This window comes from Buteo buteo, chromosome 23, assembly GCF_964188355.1.
Source record: "Buteo buteo chromosome 23, bButBut1.hap1.1, whole genome shotgun sequence".
NCBI lineage: Eukaryota > Metazoa > Chordata > Aves > Accipitriformes > Accipitridae > Buteo > Buteo buteo.
Genome location: NC_134193.1, coordinates 6,608,194 through 6,620,700, shown reverse-complemented (window position 1 = coordinate 6,620,700; position 12,507 = coordinate 6,608,194). Strand labels below are relative to the sequence as shown.

The 12,507-nt window shown below is 56.1% G+C and overlaps 1 protein-coding gene across 1 annotated transcript in view; it reads left to right on the top strand.

Annotated features, from left to right (window-relative positions):
* The window catches only part of PPFIA4 (PTPRF interacting protein alpha 4), a 59,817-nt gene that overhangs the window by 28,637 nt on the left and 18,673 nt on the right, over nucleotides 1-12,507 (top strand). Inside the window, 9 exon segments of the mRNA XM_075055002.1 lie at nucleotides 6,817-6,918; nucleotides 7,045-7,209; nucleotides 7,828-7,902; nucleotides 9,038-9,133; nucleotides 9,577-9,798; nucleotides 10,239-10,385; nucleotides 10,508-10,646; nucleotides 11,277-11,356; nucleotides 12,270-12,401. Coding sequence (XP_074911103.1) covers nucleotides 6,817-6,918; nucleotides 7,045-7,209; nucleotides 7,828-7,902; nucleotides 9,038-9,133; nucleotides 9,577-9,798; nucleotides 10,239-10,385; nucleotides 10,508-10,646; nucleotides 11,277-11,356; nucleotides 12,270-12,401 — 1,158 coding nt within the window.

The following is a 12,507-nucleotide window of genomic DNA, read 5'->3' as shown; positions in this document are numbered from 1 at the left end:
GAGACCTCAGACCCTGCTTGCCTGGGTGCTGGGGTTTGGGGCACCCTGGGGAGATGGGAAATGACTAATGGACCAAAACTGGTGGCACAAGCCAGGACAGAGCTTGGGCTGGTGGCTGGCTAGCTCTCAGCATCCCTTCTCCACTCTGAATGGGGGAAAGCAGCTCTGGAGGAAGGCAGCCTGTGTCTCCATGCACGGAGCTGGGCTGGTCCTGGCTCTGGCCGGGCTGCTGAAAGCAAAAACCCAACAGTGCCTCCCCAGGAGCTCCTGGGGTCCCCGTGGATGAGTTGCTCCTACTCCTCAGAGATGTGCTGAGATGTACCCAAGTGTTGGGTGCAGGCAGGGCTGCTACCACCTCTCATGTGCCTTGGGCTCACATCCCCTCTGCTCCTGGCTCCCCTGTCAGCACGCGCTGGAGAGAGCAAGCCAGGTCACCCTGAACACACACTGCCCTCCCCGCCGCAGCCGCCTCGGATTAAGGGACCGTGCGGATTTAGTCTCCACTCCTGCTCCAATAAAGGGTCCTCGGTGCCTCGGCATGGGCGGCGTGCAGACGGAGCAAACTGGGTCAGTGCAAAGGGACTCGGTGGCAGTGCTGCACCCCTGAGCCCGCTGGGTGCCCTGCTCCAGCCGGAGCTGCCTCCGGCTCCCTGCACCGCAGCAAGGGATGCGATTAGGGCGGGCGGCAGATGGGGAATTTGCCTGAGCTCCCACTGCCTCCCACTGCCCTGCCTGTCCCTGCATGGGCAGGGGGGCTCTGTGCCCTGGCACGGCGGCCCCCAGTGCCCACTGTGCCGCTCGCCAGGGCTGCACCGGCTGCCCTCGTGGGAGATGAAGGCTCAACATGAACGCGGGGAGCAAACCTAAAGGCACTCACCTGCCCAATGGGATTAATCCCAGCATGTGCATGTACCAGGTAAGCAGGACGCGGCGGGTCTTTTCCCCAGGGCACTGCATGGGGGCATTCCACGGGCCTGTTCCATCCTTTTTCTCCTTCTCTGTGAGCCCTTTTGCCCTGGAGCTTACTGCAATGTGTCAGACCCCATTGGGACAGGATTCAACCTGGATTGCTTGAAGAAACCCTTTTTTGGGGGCAGGATTGGGCACCCAGGCTCATCAGTGGCCACCCATGAGGCTTACAGCCCTTCTCTGGTGTCACCGAAGAGCCAAGCTCTGGCTAGGCAGAGGACTTGCTGCCTGGGGAGGTTGGGGTGGATGGTGGCAGAGGACATGGCACTTTGCATCCTTTGAGGGCACAGTGACAGCTGGATGCTGCTGTGTCGGCATGGAATCCAGAGTGCCGGCAGAGCCATCAATGGGCAGGCAGGGAATGTGTGTCTGGCGTAGACCCATGCATGGGGCAGGCAGGGGATGTGCTTGTCTGGGGCAAATCCCTGCATGGGGCAGGCAGGGATGCTCCTGCCTGTAGCTCCTGTTCCCCCTTGCCTGTGTGGGGCTTGGTTGCCACGTGGCCAAGCCATGCCCCCTGCCTAATCCATGGGGGCATCCCTCAGCCCCCAAAAGGCAGAACTCCAGGACTATTTCCCAGGGAGACTAAGCTGCCTTAATGCTTCTTACATGATTTATTTATTCATGTGGGAGTGCTGAACGCGACTTAATCAGGCTGAAAGCTCTCAGCTCCAATCCCTCTACCCTCCGTGCTTGTGCAGGAGGTATGTGACCAAGGACCAAGCCCTGACCAGGGTCCAGGTGCTCTCAGCAGCCCCCTGGGGCCCTGGCATGGCTGCCAGCTCCCATCTGCCAGCTGTAGGTGCCACCCAGGGATGTGACATGCAGGGCTCCAGGTGTATCCAGATGTGTTCAGTGCAGGGTCCTGCATGGGATGGCACTGCTTCCCGTCCTGTCAGGGCTTGGGGGCTTGGCAGGAGTCCCTGTCCCCAGCTGTGTCAGGGGGAGAACAGGCTCCCAAATTTCACATGGGCTACTGTACTGAGGGCTACCAATAGCCGTGGAAACCTCCTGCAGTTCTTCCTTCCAGGCCCCACTCTGCTGCACCTTTGCTGCCTCTTGGGGCTGCCTGGGGAGCTGAGAACTGGGCTTTTTGGGGAGGGTAGATCCCCTAAGAATCCCTGAGCTCCCTGGAGGTCCCCCAGGAAATGGGGAGGGTCCTGGCATCAAACATTTGCCCCAAATTTCTCCTGTTTAACTTAAAAATATATCTGGAGTTAACACTTGCAAAAAGTAGTGTGAAAATAGGAATCTCAGCAGCTCCAGGTGGGGGGAAGGCACCCACTGGGTAAGACCTTTCAATTGTCTCAACATTTTGGGGAAGGATGGAGGGATCTGGCAGCTCAGTGCTGAACCGTTGGAGCTGAGCTGTTGGATTTCTGCTTGCTCGGCTGCACAGTGCTCCTCCCTGAGCAATCCTGGGTGGAAATACACATTGTGACCACATGTTGAGAAGGGATGACACCAGTTCTCCATGGATGGTCCCTGCAGAGTCACAGTGCTGTAGCTGATAGGTCCAGGATGTGCCACCGTGCTGCTCAGTACCGAGGGTGGGTGATGGTCGAAGCCCTGGGTTTACCCGACAGGATTTAATCTTTGTAATCCCATGCTACACACTGCTGGGGTTGTGTTTATCCCCTCGACTGTAACTTAGGGCTTTCTCTTAATTCTGCACCAATCCTGGGAGAGCAAGGAGAAACCAGGGTGATGGGTCTGCCAGCTCCCAGCACGGACAGACAGATGGATGGGGCTCCATCCCTCTCGTGCTGAGTCAGCAGTACTGATTTCCCGGCGTGGGCATCCTTCCCACATCACCCTCCATTGCACGCCTGGCCCATCAGGAGCAATCACTCCAATTAGGGGCTTTAAAATCTCATTAATCCTGCAGCTGGAGCCAGTTTGTTCCCAACGCTTGGGTGCATTGGAGCAGTGGCCATGCTCCTGCCACAAATGGGGGAATTTTGTTCGCTTCGGTGCAGTCTCGCTGCATCTTTGTCTGTGCTGCGGATGGCACAGGGAAAGGCAGAAGATGGTTCTGGGCTGAGGACTTCTGCATTTCGTTTTTTTCATGCTATGAGTCTTCTCCCCCTGTCCTTCCTAAACCTCTCCTTGCTTTCCCAGCCATCTCCTTGTAGCTGGTTTCTGGCCTCCCTCCAGCTCTTCCCTGTGACTTCCCCATTGATGCAGCCAAGGGGGAAGACCCTGAACCCCAAACATGCCTGGTTCTGACTGAATATCTGAACCCTGAGCCACAATGCCCTGTTCCAATACCTTGCATGGTGCTCCGGGTCTCCCTCCCTGCTCCAACGGTGAAAATAGCATCTGTCCACCCTGCTCCCTTCTGCCTCAGGGCTTGGGGCTGAGCCCAGCCAGTCACACTTTGGGTGGTTTGGTTTTAACACAAATTAGCCACTTCCCAGGCTGCTGGGCTTCCCACAGGGCTCCCGAGGACTCCCAGGGCTATGTGTTATCATCCATCCTTTGATTGAAGATCAGGCACCTCTCCTTCACTTTCTAATCCGTTTATAGGTGTCCCTGCTTAGTTTGAAAGCTTATCAGAGCTGGGGGCAGGCACCTCTGCATCTCCTGGAAGACTCCTGGCTGTGGCCAGGGCAGAGGAAAAATCATCTGGATCCTCTTTTTTGCCACTTCGCTGGGACTTAGGGCAATGGCATACCTGTGGATGGGGATGAAAGCTGCACTCCACAGTGTGACACTGCAGCCAGGGGCTGGGGACAGCTTGTCCTCATGGTCCCCAAACTTGTCTGGTGCTTGTCAGTGGACCAGAAGCAAGGTGGCAGTGTTAGGGCAGACGTCTGGCACAGCCGGGGCTGATGGAGATAGCTACAGGTGGGGGCTGGAGTAATTTATTCCTATTTTTTTATTCCCAAGGCATCAAAATCAGGCTTGCAAGTGCCCCCAGCTCTGTGTACTCGGCTAACCCTTAATGCTGTCCTGTCTCCCTGCAGAGGCGTTGCTATTTTTGGCGGTAAATGCTTCTTTTTGCAGCCTTCCCCAAGGAATGACAGTTGTCATGGTCTCTTTTATTTGCCATGGGATGCTCCAGGCCTGGCAGCCTTGCAGGGGCACACAGCACAGGATCTGGCCAGCCATTCCTGGTGGGGTGGAGGGCTTGGAGAGGAGTACCCTGATAGGATAGGGTTGGGCAGGAGCTTTGTGCTGTGCCCGGGAGTGGAGCTGCCACCACCACGCTTTGACCTGCTGACCCATGGATTGCATTGGGCTGGCTGGGGTGGGGGCTGCCTGTCTCTCTCCAGCAGATTTTCCCTCTCTTTTAATCTCCTTGCCTTTTGGGATGAAAGCCTGATTGCAGGCACAATCTGTACAGCTTGGCCAGCCCGGGCGGGCTGTGCAGGCAATGTGGGGTGAGGAGGGCTGAGCACTGGTGATCACTGTCCCCAGTGTGGCATCCTTCTTCCCTTGCTGCCTCTGATGCCTTGTCCCATCTGTCCCACGCTACACATAGCCCTGTTCACCCCAGTGGAGAGAGCATCCACGTCTGCAGCCCCAATTTCCCCTGTCAGCCGTGGGGCAGAGCAAGAGGTTTCTACCCTTTGCAGATCTGGGGCTTTGGATCCACAGGGTCCCTGCCCTGGTGCTGGGAGATTGTCCACAGCCAATATATCACCTGCCATTATAGCCTGGGCTGCTGAAAGACATTCCTGGGGCCATCATGGCTGCGAGGTTGTTTTTGCTGAGCTCCCTAAGCCTTGCTGCCTGTCTCTTGGTGTATTGAGAGACTGGGGGAGTGATGTGTTCCTAAATCTGAAGCAGCCAGCGGTGCATGGGTACCTAATCTGGCATCTCTCGCTGCCGCACTCGCACACTTTCTGCTCACCGGCATTCCCAGCCCCAATATAGTCCACGGGGATGCTCGCAAGCTGCTTGCTGTTGCACACAGTGCTTGCATAACCCAGTGGTGCGCACGCACATGCATGTGCCGCTGGGCTCTGCCAAGCCGTAATCCCCACCGGCTGGGAGAGCACAGCTCTGGGAAAGGCTTGGCCGGCACAGCGGTCTCCTGGGGGAACTGGCTCTGCAGTGGGGTTCACTGGGCTTTGGGGGCTGTGGGATAGTCCAAGAGCAAGCGTGGGATAGTGCCTGGGCACAGCAGAGGCTGGTGACAGAGGTTTGGGGTGCTGTGACTGATCTGGGGGACAAGTGATGGGGACAGGGATGACGTCAGGGTTGGAGTGGTCCTTGGGGAAGTGATGGGGCAGGACTGGGTCTGGAAAGGAGCCAGGGCACTCAGGCCCTGAGGCGATGCTGGAGCAAGGATGTCTGGTGGCAGCAGCCCTGAGGCATGGTGATGGGCAGAAAAGCAGCTATTTATAGGGTCGATGACTGACTTCAGCCACTGCAGTTGTTCTTTCCCTTCTTCCACATTGCAGCATGCTCAGGTCCTGTCCCGCTGTGGCGTCTCAGCATCACCAGTGACACCACTGTCCCCACCAACCCCAGGCTAAAAACCACACCAGTGTGAGCAGTTTGAGCTGGGAAGGGAGAGGGAAAATCTAGCTGAGACAAACAGAGATTAAAAAGCTCTTGATTTCTTGGAGGGACGTCAGCTGTCGCAAGAGGTTTCACTTTGAGCTGAGCAGAGCGTTTGATTCAACCTAAGCCTCAACGTTTTGCTTCAGTTTGAAGGGTTTTTATTTGTTTAACTTGGGAATTAAAGTGAAAGAAAATTTCATGCTGTAAAACAGCTCTCAGCCCCCAGTTGAAATTTGGTTTGTTAATGCTCAACCAAATTCTTCTCAGCTTCTTCTGAAACCCTTTTCCTTTTTAAGTTCTTCTCAACAACGCTGTGAAACTGGTGTAAATTCATGAAGCATTTCCACATTTGCATTTTTCACCCCCAAAAATCCCAGCTACAAAATGTCACTTAGTCCTGACACCACTTGGTGCCTGAAAGAGCAACTGGGAGCAATGGGAGACTGTTCCTGGGGTAACCCAGGTGCTTGGTTTTCATTTTTTAAGGGAAAATGGACTCTCCTGCATCCTAGGAACTTAAAGCAAGTTTCTTTCCCCCTCTGACACAGTCACAAGTGTGATTGCTCTATTCCTGAGGAGCCCATCATATCCCAAAGGATGTGCTGGCTTTGCAGCTCTGCTTTGGCATTACTCTCTGCATGGCTCTTCCTCGCTGGCTGCCGCCTACCTGGAGGGAGCGGTGACTGGAACAAGGACTGGTGGCACCTGCCACATCTCCTGCTCTTCCCCATCTCTCTCAGCTGGGATTTGGGGCTTGGGATGTCCCATAAGAAGCTCAATGGGGCCCCACATGCTGGGCTGGGGCAGATCTTGCTCTTTCCTTTGGAATGAGATTTTGGATGATGCCAGGTCCTGAGGCTGTGGCAGAGGCTGGCTGAGGGGCAGGGGACTCATCCTGGCCAGCTGTGGCTTTGCAGTGAGTTTTAGCCTGATGGGATGCTCCAAGGTGGGTGCTTTGCTGCGTTGCATCAAGGGGACAGTGGGGATGGGAGCATGCTGGTGGCCTTGACTGGTATGCTTTAAATGCCATTGAGCACCTCTGGAGCTGTAGAGGGGTTTCTTGTGTCATTGGACATCAGACCAAATGGATAAATATTGGGATGCTGCATTCTTCTTTGTCCAAGGCAGTTAGGGAAGCCAGGAACAGATCACCTCCCAGCCTGGCTATGCTTCTCCACCGATTTCTCAGTGTTCCCCTTGGTGTCGCCATCTCTCACTGGTTGGATTCAGATGGGAAATGCTCTGTGCTGGAGGTCCCGGCACTGGGGCTGGAATGCTGGCTCCGTCTCCATCCCGCTCTCCCTGCTCATGGCCGTGCCCTGATTTCTGCAGGAGTTTGCAACGCTGACACGGGAGCTCAGTGCATGCCGGGAGCAGCTCCTGGAGAGGGAAGAGGAGATCTCGGAGCTGAAAGCTGAGCGCAATAACACCCGGGTAAGCATATAAAACCTGCCATCTGGATTTTAGTCCTCAGAAATGTGGGACACTGCAGGCTGCTGGGCCAATATTGGCACTGACAGCCCCCAGGGTGGTGGGAGCCTCACACTTGCCCTCTTGCAGCTCTTGCTGGAGCACCTGGAGTGCCTGGTGTCAAGGCATGAGCGGTCCCTGAGGATGACCGTGGTCAAGCGTCAGGCCCAGTCGCCGTCCGGGGTTTCCAGTGAGGTCGAGGTGCTCAAGGCGCTCAAGTCACTCTTTGAGCATCACAAGGCACTAGATGAAAAGGTGAGACAGGCTGCTGGGACCTCTCCCGGCTCACTCCATGAGCATCCCCTGCTCAGAGCTGACCTCCGAACCCTCCTCCTCCCTCCTGCTGGATGCCATTTTTTTTTGTTAAGCTGGGTGGTGACATGGGGTCCCTCAGGAGGAAGGTCTTGGAAATCCTGCAAGCTGCAGCACCCTTATTTTAGGAGCTGGTGGGGCTGCCGAGTGGATGCTGTGGGTTTGAGGCTGTTGGGGACGGGGAACTTGCTTCCCTGGGTCACTCACATGGCAGTGGTGAGCACTGGCATTTGGTACCCTGGTTCAGTCTTTGCATTACGACTCTTGTTGTTCCTCCTGATTCATTTGCCTCAAGTATCTCCTTCCTCTGCTAAAAGATGTCTTCAAGCCATCCTGGCCATAGGTCTCCAAGAGAAAACTTGGCCCAGGCTGTTCCTCTCCAACATGCTTTTGGTCTCCCAGGTGATGGGCTGTAGCATCCCTGAGCAGCCTGTACCCTGCATGTGAATCCACCTAAGCCTGGCTGTCAGCCAGACAAAAGGGGCTGGGAGCTTGCCTAGATCCTGGGCACCCTCATCATGGATGAATAATGGCCCTTCCCATTGTTTTACATGACTGCAGGTCAGGGAACGCTTGCGAGCAGCCTTAGAGCGAGTGGCAACCTTGGAGGAGCAGCTCGTGGATGCCCATCGGCAGGTAAGAGGTATTTGGGCAGCCTACCCTGGGCCTTTGCTGGGGTGCCCAGTGGGCTCGGACTGCTCCATGACACATTTGTGAATTCATGTTGAATTTGCTGAAATACCACCTTCAAATTATCATGCAGACCAGAGAAATGGCATTTGGGCATTTTAAATGTAAGGCTTTTGTTCTAAAATAGCTATTTAGATGAAGCATTGTCTGTATTTAAGGAAACTGTGTAAATATTCTGAAAACTTTTGTCTCGCAGGCAAGGTTTCCTCTGTTGTTTTGCTGTTTGGTGTTCATTTCACTGACAGAAGCAACCTGAACTTGAATCATTTCAGGGGGGTTGAGTGACTTGGGATTTTCCCTGCCTCGGCAGAGACCCAAACCTTGCTGATCCAAGCACCTCATCTTGCATCCCCCATCTCCTTCCTTGCTGGGGCCCTGGCATAGGGACTTTGCTGTCCCCAGCATCTAGCCCTTTTCATCTTGGAGAGATATTAACCCTGTTTTCCTTCCTGAAGTTTGTGCCCAGCCACTACTGCCAAAAGTAAAGACCCATCCTTACAGCCTCTGCCTGGCCAAATTTTGCTCCTCTTTCCAGTTCCCAGGATGTGTCTTGTGGTCATTCCCCAGGCTCAGTGGGGAGGCAGTGCCTGGCCTTTGGTCACCTTGCAGGAGGGACTTTTCCCCATCCTCCCCCAGCAGAACAGGGTGCGATGTCGGTGGATATCCCCTGCTCCTGCTGGCTATGTCTGCACCAGGTTTGGAGTCTGTCTGGCTGCAAACTAGTGAAATGAGTTGGGAGGTAGTCCTGGGATGCAGGGCTCAGGTCCCCGAGGGCTCACCAGGAAAACCATACTGCTAGGCTCAGGCTCTTTGTGTGCTGTAGCAAGCACTGCTCTGTCCATGCAGGATGGATAGGCTTCATCCTCCATCAGTGCTGAGCCTTGACAGTATCTCTGCATGCCCTGTCTTCTTCACCCTATCCCTCCAGTTCCTCCCCAGCCATAGGCACTAGCTGAATATGACAGTGGAGGAAGCCAGCAGGAAGCCGGTTGCAGACCTGGGTGCACCAGGGCTGGCCTCACCCATGGCCAGACCAGCTGGTCTCATCTGCTTTCTCTCATTAAGCCCTGTTGTCATGCAGGTGGCGGCTCTGCAGCAAGGCACTACACGGGAGACCCCAGCAGGTGAGCGGGATGAGAGGGAGACCAAGGAGTCAGCACAGAAGCTTCCCTGGAAGGTGAGAGCCCCAGAAATCCCTACTCTGACCATGCTTACTGAGGCCATTGTTTCTCCAACCCCTTTGTTGCTGGCTCCAGGGTGCTGAAAACTTTTTTCCCTCTCCCCTGGGGTCCAACCCCCTGGGAAATGTCCTTCCTGGTGGATACAGGCTATTTCTGAGTGGAGGGGAATTTTTGCTCCTGCTTGGATGCTTCTAGGGACTCTGCTTCTCAGAGATGCTCTGGGAAGCCCTCAGGTATCCCTATTCCATCGTACCTGTGAGAAGCCACATACCTGGCTAGCGGAGACTGTTGACAAGGGGTCCCAGAGCCCCATGTCTCCACTCCCCACCACCTCACTGGGTCCCTGCAGGGCCATGTTCTCCCGTTGCATAGCTGCAGGCAATGCCAGCCCATGTTTTGGGGCAGCCTGGCATCCGCCTCCCTCTCTGCTGCCTTGCAGCGGCTCTCCAACGGCTCCGTACACCCGGATGATGAGGCAGGGCGGGTGGTGGAGCTGCAGGAGCTCCTGGAGAAGCAGAATTTCGAAGTGGTCCAGGCCAAGGAGCGCATCTCTGCTTTGGCTGCCAGTGTCGCCGAGCTGGAGGAGGATCTGGGAACCGCCAGGAAGGATCTGATCAAATCGGAGGAAATGAGCAGCAAGTACCAGAGGGACCTCAGAGAGGTTAGACACTGCCCTCTCGCACTGCCAAGTCAGTTGCAGTTGCAGAGACATTCACAGCAGCTTCCACATGCTCTGGGCTGGGAAGGGATTGTAACTCCTGTTGTATGCAGGGTGAAGGCCTGTGTTCCCTGAAAGAGGCCACTGCCTTTGGGACATTGTCCCCAAGCCCATCTGCAGGACTTCCCTGAGGTTATAAGCAGACACCAAGATACCCAGGTGTGCTGCAGACCTGGGACAGTGAGCTGTGTCCATGCTAGAAGGCTTTTCTGTGATTGCTTGACTCTCCCTTTATCACTCTCCCACTCTGCTGTCCCTCATCCCTGTGTGAAGCAGGGTTTTCATTGCATGCTTGGACTTGGGGGTTGCAGGAGCTGGGTGGCCCAGTTATTCCCAAATTGGTGGTCACAGATCAGGATGTGACAGCCCCATCACTTCCCCAGGCACTGGCTCAGAAAGAGGACATGGAGGAGAGGATCACCACGCTGGAGAAACGCTACCTGGCAGCCCAGCGAGAAGCCACCTCCATCCATGACCTCAATGACAAGCTGGAAAGCGAGTTGGCCAACAAGGAGTCCCTGCACCGCCAGGTACTGAACCTGGACCCAAAGACTCCCCACCACCCCGGGACTTGGGAGGGAGAAGTGGGTGCTGAGGATGGGAAAAGCGGGCAAGCCTTGGTGCTGGCCACCCATCCTGCCCTGTCTTGCAGTGTGAGGAGAAAGCCAGGCACCTGCAGGAACTGCTGGAGCTGGCGGAGCAGAAGCTGCAGCAGACGATGCGGAAGGCAGAGACGCTGCCCGAGGTGGAAGCGGAGCTGGCCCAGCGCATTGCTGCACTCACCAAGGCAAGTGTGTGGGGTGATTGGGCACCAGAGCCAGAAGAGAGTGCGGGAACCAGAGGAAGAGGCAGGACTGGCAACCCCCCTGCAGTGATGAAGTGCCTGGCAGGCCCAAGGCACCCTGCTCTCATTCCTAACCTCTGAGCTTTGCTGTCCTCTGCCTTCCCCATGGCTGCAGGGACAATGCACCGTTTTTAAAGCTCTCAATGTGTCCTGCATGCATGGCGTTTGTTCCTTTCCCTCGGCTCCTTTCTCCGAGGCAGAGATGGCCCTGTTGGTGTGGACAGCCTTCAGCTTGTGCTGGGACCACTCTGGGATGAGGAGGAAGAGGAAAGACCCAGGCTGGATCTGGGAGGGTGCAGGCCTGGAGGGAGGTGTGGATATGGCCAGCCCTGCCCTTCCCAGGTGTTGGAATGGGTGCCTAGTTGTTCACAGAGCACCTCCATCTCCCATCACCTTGCTAGCAGGGCTGTTTTGGGCTCACAGCACACAGTGAACCATGGCAGGGATGCAGGCAGTGGGAGAGACCGCCACATCCCAGGGAAGGATGCGGATAGAAGGATGGAGGGAGGGATGCAGGAGGGCCTGCATGGTTTTGGGGAGCGTCATCCGAGAGGGCTGCTCTGCTTTTCCCAGGCAGAAGAGAGGCACGGGAGCATTGAGGAGCACCTCCGGCAGCTGGAGAGTCAGCTAGAGGAGAAGAACCAGGAGCTAGCCAGGGTAAGCGCTGCTCAGCCTGGACGGGGGAGTCCTTGTGGGTCCTGATCTGGCCTTGGCTCCCCTGTGCCTTGCTGGCTAGGTACCTGTGCACACCATAAAGGGCTGGCTTGCTGGCATCTCTGAAGCAGGATGGGGAGAGGAGCCTGGTTAATCCTTTCCCATCCAGGATCTCTTAAACTAGAGCCACACAGGAGCTCATGACACTCTCTGCTGTGATTTCCACCTCTCCCAGGCATCCAAGTCTTGCTATTAGCATGCCACATCCACTCCTCTCCCCGCATCACCCCCTGGCACAAGCTGGGACCCCCAAATGCAGGTTGGAGGGGAAGGCTCCAGCAGCTCTTCCCCCAAGCCTGGATCAGCAGCAGGGCAAGACCAATGGGCACTGGGAGCAAAGGGTGCTCCCCCTCAAAAAGACAGGGAGGCCGAGCTGATGTGTCATGGGCTGCACAATCCCTGCTGTGCTCCTTAAGCCAGTGGTGATGCCCATTTCATGGATTGCCCAGGTGGCATTACAGCATGTGCCCCTGGGGAAGTCCATGTTTGTTTTGGCCTAGGGCAGAGATTTGGAGAGACCTTTGCAAATCCAGACCATCAGCACCCGTTGGGGTCTGGAATGTGCCGCCAGTGTGGCTGTCCCTGGCAGATGCATAGGTCAAACTTTCTTGAGGGTCAGGCAGGCAGGATCTCTTTGGATACTGTCCTCTCTCCAGTTCATTCCTGGCTGGGAAACGGCAGAGACCAGCAGAGCCCCAGCAGACTGTCCAGTCTGTGCTGGAAGGGGTGGATTTGTCCCATGGACCAGCTCTGACATGCCAGCAGGCACAGGATGGCAGGAGGGCACCGAGTCGCTTGTGGCAGGAGGAGCAGATCCACTGGATCTGACATGGCCGGTTGCTGTTTGCCATTGCAGGCCCGCCAGCGGGAGAAGATGAACGAGGAGCACAACAAGCGGCTCTCGGACACTGTGGACCGTCTGCTGAGCGAGTCCAATGAGAGGCTGCAGCTGCACCTCAAGGAGAGGATGGCAGCCTTGGAGGAGAAGGTAGTGGCTGTGGGGCAGGGGGTCGTCTGGGGGGCTGGTGAGGGGTTGAGTGGTCTGCAGCCCCTCCGGCACAAAGCCTTGGCCAGCCAAAGCACAGGGGTTTGGA